Source organism: Lipotes vexillifer, unplaced genomic scaffold (genome assembly GCF_000442215.2).
Source record: "Lipotes vexillifer unplaced genomic scaffold, Lipotes_vexillifer_v1.1 scaffold496, whole genome shotgun sequence".
Taxonomy (NCBI): Eukaryota; Metazoa; Chordata; class Mammalia; order Artiodactyla; family Lipotidae; genus Lipotes; species Lipotes vexillifer.
In genome coordinates this window covers 1,121,625-1,128,604 of record NW_006786690.1, presented here as the reverse complement: position 1 = coordinate 1,128,604, position 6,980 = coordinate 1,121,625, and the positions used below count along the sequence as shown (strand labels likewise).

Here is a 6,980-nt window from a genome sequence, read left to right as displayed (position 1 = left end):
GGGAAAGAGGACTGGCCCCCAGCAATATTAGGGAGCCCCAGCCTTCCACTGGCAGAGAGTTTCCCTTCAGCATTTAAGGAAGGGAGATGGGAGCCCCTTTGCTGGATCCTTTTGTGAATGGGATACTGGGAGGTTCTTGGCCTTCTCAGAAGCCATTTCCAGTTCTAACTTGACCTTCTGGCTAGAATTTCCAGGCTATGGAATTCTAGTTGCAGCAGAATTCTAATTGGAATTCTAGTTCCAATTAGCCATAATTGGCTTACTTCTTTCTCTGTCTGGAGCAGGCAACCAGATGCCCCCCCGGCCACCCAGTGGCCAGTCGGACAGCATCATGCATCCTTCTATGAACCAATCAAGCATTGCCCAAGATCGAGGTGAGAGGCTGGGCTTCAAGGGAGTGGGGAGCAGGGCAGAGGCAGACCTTTGATTGATTATCTGTGCAACAGCTTTTGGAGAACTATATGACCATGAAGCTTAGGACAATCTCAGCAGCAGGTTGTGAAGTTAGGATGGGCTTGGCCATCTTGGTGTCTCCAGAATTATGTTCCCCCACAGTCATTCTTTGTTGGTCATGTGTTTTGATGGATTTCCCCCCTACATTGTGCCTATAATTTGGTCAGCAAATACTAAATACTCAGCATTGAATCTTTACCCTTTAAATCCTACCTCTTTTTGGGGGGAGAGGGGGGGTCATTGCTGTTTGTTTTTTCAAACCTCCATTTAGTAGAAACAGTTGGCATGCCCTGGTTAATGGCTGTGTCACTTTTGAGTGTGCCTAAAAGAGCACATAATTATACAGCAAATAAGAGCCCCCGTGCAAGTATTTGCTAAAGAAAACGTAGATGGTGAAGTCCTAGGGTAAGGGAGAGCATTTGTTCCCATTGTGTTGAGGTACTAACTTTATGGACACTACCCACAAATAGGTTACATGCAGAGGAACCCCCAGATGCCCCAGTACAGTTCCCCCCAGCCCGGGTCGGCCTTATCTCCACGTCAGCCTTCTGGAGGACAGATGCACACAGGAATGGGCTCCTACCAGCAGAACTCCATGGGGAGCTATGGTCCCCAGGGAAGTCAGTACGGCCCACAGGGTGAGTATACTACCATAGGAGTACATGGAGGTGAGACGAGAAAAGAGTTCCTTGTTTGATATGCTGCTCTCTGGGTTATTAGAGTAGAACTGTCCTTTGCCTTAAGTCCACCAAGGCCAGGCCCTAAAGTAGGGCAGGACTGCCATCATGGGAAAGTCCTTGAATATCTCTGAGCCTCTGTTTCATCTCTAAAATGGGGATAGGGTATTTAGCCCAAGACTGAGCACAGACACTTAGTAAATGGTAATTATTGGTTATTAAACTTTTTTGAGTAAATTAGTCCTACTAGAGTAGATCTTTGCTCAAAATCAGCCCTAGATGGATCTAAAGCTGAATTTCTTAAACAGAGCATGGAAGATGAGTATGTAGAAAGGAAAGAATTCTGGGAGTTGAAGGGCCTGGATAGCAGCATAGCCAGCCTTGCCTGCCAGACAGCCTTGCTCTGTGCTGTGCTGTCCTTAAGATAAGGGGACGACGGAGGCCTGCCTTTAAATACTCCCCCCCACCACTTTTTTTGTTTTTAAATGGATCATGAAGTTTTGTTGTTGTTGTTTAAAGAGACCATGAAATTGGTCTCTTTCCAGACCAAATATTGAACGATTCCCATTGTTTGTTATCTTTGGAGTTTTAGAGTTGAGTGTTATTAGTGAGTTGCTAGTGAGTCACTAACCAAGTCTCTGCATCTTCTCTCCTTCCCCTCCCAGGAGGCTACCCCAGGCAGCCAAACTATAATGCCTTGCCCAATGCTAACTACCCCAGTGCAGGCATGGCTGGAAGCATGAACCCTATGGGTGCTGGAGGTCAGATGCATGGGCAGCCTGGCATCCCACCTTATGGCACACTCCCTCCAGGGAGAATGAGTCATGCCTCCATGGGCAACCGGCCTTATGGCCCTAACATGGCCAATATGCCACCTCAGGTTGGGTCAGGGATGTGTCCCCCACCAGGGGGCATGAACCGGAAAACTCAAGAAACTGCTGTCGCCATGCACGTTGCTGCCAACTCTATCCAGAACAGGTAAGGCCTGGGAAGTGAGGGGGGAGGGTATCAGTGCTAGGAAACTCATTGTAGAGTCATTTAGGTTGTTGAGATACTTCTGGACCTAAATCATGTTATCTTGGTAAATATGCATTTTATTGAGAGCTCTTTAGAAAACCAGGTTTCTTTACAGTGAAAAATATAGCAGGAATGCTGATTTGTAAGCATCTTAGATTGGTATCAAATGTCACATGACCAGCTATCATATGTAAAGAACTTTATAAAGTATACATTATTTTGATTAGTAAAATAAGTCTTCAGAGTTTATTTCTTCTGCCAGTCTAGCTTCTTGGTTTCCAAAAGGATTTTTTTTTTTTAATGCAATTTTATTTATTTGTTTATTTATTTTTGGCTGCGTTGGGTCTTTGTTGCTGCATGCAGGCTTTCTCTATTTGCGACAAATAGGGGCTACTCTTCATTGCGGTGCCCAGGCTTCTCATTGTGGTGGCTTCTCTTGTTGTGGAGCACGGGCTCTAGGCGCGCAGGCTTCAGTAGTTGTGGCGCGCGGGCTTCAGTAGTTCTGGCACGTGGGCTCAGTAGTTGTGGCTTGCAGGCTCTAGAGTGCAGGCTCAGTAGTTGTGGTGCACGGGCTTAGTTGCCCCACAGCATGTGGGATCTTCCCGGACCAGGGCTCGAACCTCTGCCCCCTGCACTGGCAGGCGGATTCTTAACCACTGTGCCACCAGGGAAGCCCTCCAAAAGGATTTTTAATGATTCACATGATTTGGATCTACGATGTAAGAAATGGAGGGTGGTGAGGTTGTGGTTTGCCATTTCTCCTACTCTTCTGTGTGGTCCTGTGTATTTGACTCTGGTGCAAAAGTGTAGAAGGCTCATGTGATTTGGTTTAATGACTTCAAGATTCATCTCTTCGTCCTTGGCCACTGACTTCAGTGACTACGATTCTGCTGGTTTTGAAGACTCTGTCTGTGTACCCCATTGTTGGTGCCTACAGTTCTTAAAGTGACTCTTACTGGGATGCTGATGAACCACAGTAGAATAGGGTGATTGACTATAAAGAGGTGGATTTGGTTCCCTGGTGGTGTTTAGGATTCTGGGCTTTCACTGCCATGGCCGTGGTTCAGTCCCTGGTCAGGGAACTGAGATCCTGCAAAGCCATGCAACACGGCCAAAAAATAAGTAAATAAGGATTTTTTGAAGTATAATTTTAAAAATAAAATAAAAAGAATGCAAAGCCCCTCCAGGTGCCATGCTAGAGTAATAAAATTGAGCATTTAATCTAGGCCTTTTGCCATAGTGAGGGCCCTTAAATGGAAACACAGCTTGACTTTGGAGATGCCTTAAAAGGAGGCAGTATTTAAGAGACACCGTAAGACTCCATTCTTCAAGGAGTATATCCTTTAAAATTGAGCTATGATCTCCTTTTGGGAGCTTGCACCCTCTTAGAACCGTTTGTGGGTGGTAGAAGATAAGAATATCTCTGTGCATGGTTGTGGTTTGCGGGAGCCATAAACTTTTTCCTTGTAAGCCTAACTTGGCTCACACAGCCCTATTTAGCTGAAGTCCAAATCTGAAAGCTTAGTGTCTCTAGCTCTTGTCTCTCTCTCACACTTTGCATCTTCTTCCTCAGGCCACCAGGCTACCCCAATATGAATCAAGGGGGCATAATGGGAACTGGACCTCCCTATGGACAAGGGATTAATAGTATGGCTGGCATGATCAACCCTCAGGGGCCCCCATATCCCATGGGTGGAACCATGGCTAACAATTCAGCAGGTAAGTCCTAGTCATTGTTCACCCCAGGGATTTCTTCCAAAGTGATCTTCATGTCACAAACCTATTGGACTTTTTTCTATTTTATAGGGATGGCAGCCAGCCCAGAGATGATGGGTCTTGGGGATGTCAAGTTAACTCCAGCCACCAAAATGAACAACAAGGCAGACGGGACACCCAAGACAGAATCTAAATCCAAGGTAATGATTTATATCTTGACCCCTCAACTTTCTGTCCCATCCTTTCAGTGGTAGGAAGGAAAAAAGAAGAGTGGGTGATTAGATTCCAGCCTTTTATGACACCAACTAGATAATCTCGGAAAAGGGTGCTGTCGCCTCTTCTTACCATGAAGGGTCCCAGGATAATAGTTCACTGAATTGGGTTTGAGTTAGCCTAAGGGGTCCTAACGTAAATAGCATGTTCTCACAGCTGTCTGATATGGAGGAAATGCCAGACCTGCAGAGCAGAATTCTCTGCACTGCTCTCTCTGAAACTCTGACCCCTGTCCTTATGCATTGATAGATGGTGTATGCCATGGGGGACTAGTTCTTTTCTTCCTGGACCTTACTCAGAACAGCAGCAATGGTTGGTGCCCTACGTTCTATAAAGTGGGAGACGAGGCAGGTGGGGTTTTGGGTCCTTGGCCTCTCTTAGATTGGTCCTGAGTGTGCTATTGGTTGGGCTGTGTGGCATTTTGGGGACCTGCTCAGTATTTAAGTCATTTAAAATATTTCGGCCCTTTGTCATACCTCATTTTCCCTATCTTATAAAGTAGGGGAAATAAAAATCATAACTGCCACCTCTTGTGGACGTTCACCTCTGGCTTCCAGACCCTTTTAGTCATCCTCATGTCTTGGATAGGATATCCAAAGCCATTCAAGCAGGACCCTTCCTTTCTTGAGAGGAGGAAGAGTTCGCTTTCATTTTAGTCAGTTGTCTCAAGGTCATGTTTTGTGTTTCTTGAGTTCTCTGAAACAGACTGTAAAAGTGTGTCCAGGCTCCTGGGTAGTAGTATGGGAGTAGTGACATTGATGTCAGGTGGACAAGGGTTTGACTCTCAGTCCTGCTACTTAAAAGCTATGAGATCTTAGGCATGGCCTCCTTGTGCCTGCTACCTTATCTTTTAAGAGAAGGATAATTTATAATACCTAATATGTAAAGGCCTCTAGCACAGCACTCAATACATAACACACAGACAGTGTTAGCTTTCTTTCCTTACAGGAACGTCTAGCTCCCTTTTGGTTTTTGTGAAGGCAGTGCAGATGTTAGTGACCACCCCAGAATGAGAAGCTTTACCACTGCCCTAATCAAGGGATTTCTAAGAGCCCTAGCATAGGCTTTGAATCTGACCAGTTCCTGAGAATCTTGACCTGCCCCTTTCAGAAATCCAGTTCTTCTACTACAACCAATGAGAAGATCACCAAGTTGTATGAGCTGGGTGGTGAGCCTGAGAGGAAGATGTGGGTGGACCGTTATCTGGCCTTCACGGAGGAGAAGGCCATGGGCATGACAAATCTGCCTGCTGTGGGTAGGAAACCTCTGGACCTGTACCGCCTCTATGTGTCTGTGAAGGAAATTGGTGGATTGACTCAGGTGAGTGCCTGGCACTTGGCTTCCCCTGTGGTTTCAACAAGCCTCTCTCTAGGTACTCAGTGGCACCACTGGTGCCATGCATCCCACAGGCACATCACCCTCTCCTGCTGCTCTCTGAGTCACATACTGACAGACCAGGGGGCTCGGGCCTTCCAGAAGATAAGGCAAAGGGAGAAGGCTGAGACCTCCGGGTAGTGTAAAGTATTAGCATTAACTTACCATGTGTCCAGAGTCCCCCTGGGTTGCAAAAATCGGGCAAGTCTGTGGGCATTCTGATTCCATGGAAGGCAGTTTGGAGTAGTAGACAAGGGCAAGGTTCAGGGATGGGTCTGGGAAAAAAAAAAAAAGAGAGAGAGAGAGAGATGGGTCTGGTTTTGAATTCTATCTTAGCCACTTAACGATATACGTGACCTTAATCAAGGTATATAACTGCTCTGAGCCCTCGTTTTTCTTATTTGTAATGTAGGTACAGTGTGTATCCTGTTAAGACTGTCGAAAGCTGGGGATAATCAAACAGAGCTTTCAGCAAGATTTCTGTCACATAAATTGGTCTACAGTATGGTACTAGGGAAGCCAGAGTGGTTGCTGATCCTTTCATTCTAGGAAGCTTCCCAATGGAGATGGGATTTCAGGAGCTATTAAATAGAAATAGTTTATGAAGGAAGAAGTAGGTGGGAAATTGTGTTTAGTCACTCTGTATGGGAGACTTAAGTGATTGGGTTAATCTCCACTGGAAACCTCTGAACTGAGCACCACCCTGAGCCTTGCACCTGCCCTAATAACTTATATCTTTGTTTTACACTCAGCCCAGGAGTCAAACAGGTGAGGCAACGCTGGCAGACAGCCCACTGTGCCTTGCAAACTTTCCTCCTATGTATGTTCTGTAGTCATCATACCAGGAGCCTGCTATTGGATCTGAGTGTGTGGCTGAGCTCAGGGGGAGGCGTCGTGGGGAGGGGTGTATTCCAAACCTTCTAAATCAGAAGAGAAAACAGCTGTCACCAGCAGAAAAGAAAATGATTGGAATGAAGCCAACCAACAGTCAGTTATGAATTCCTTCTCCCTCAGGCTTTGTTCCCCTCCCCCACAAAAGGAAAACAAAATAAAACAAGACACGTGCACACCACCACATAACGAGCGTGGGAAGCCGAGCCACAGCAGGCTTCTGAGGTGACCCTGGGTTCATTCCTGCCATTCTCCCTGGTATTGGGCTCTCGTAGTCAGGGCTCTTCTACCTGAAGGGAAAGGGGGCATTGGGTTAGGTTTGGCAAACTGTTGATTGTGTGGGCTTCTGGATTCACTGGACCTAAGATGAGGTATAGAGGGAATTCCAGTATGCAGAAGGTTGCCAACGTTTTAGATGCAGTGATGTGATTGAACTCTAAAGACAGAGTTCAGAGGAGAAAGAGTGCTGTTACAAGTTAGTTTGTGAAGGCTCCAAGAAGGCAAAAGATGGGTCCTGAGCTTTTCTGAAGGATTAGTAGGGTTTAGGTAGAGGGCAGGGGAGCGGGGAGGCAGTTGACT

At 46.3% G+C, this 6,980-nt stretch overlaps 1 protein-coding gene across 1 annotated transcript in view; it reads left to right on the top strand.

Moving 5' to 3' along the window:
• ARID1A (AT-rich interaction domain 1A) overlaps nucleotides 1-6,980 on the top strand; it is a 69,912-nt gene that overhangs the window by 52,960 nt on the left and 9,972 nt on the right. The window contains exons 7-12 of the mRNA XM_007459301.1: nucleotides 285-374; nucleotides 924-1,091; nucleotides 1,796-2,108; nucleotides 3,721-3,866; nucleotides 3,954-4,063; nucleotides 5,247-5,456. Of these exons, the coding sequence (XP_007459363.1) occupies nucleotides 285-374; nucleotides 924-1,091; nucleotides 1,796-2,108; nucleotides 3,721-3,866; nucleotides 3,954-4,063; nucleotides 5,247-5,456 (1,037 nt within the window). The remainder of the gene's footprint in view (nucleotides 1-284; nucleotides 375-923; nucleotides 1,092-1,795; nucleotides 2,109-3,720; nucleotides 3,867-3,953; nucleotides 4,064-5,246; nucleotides 5,457-6,980) is intronic.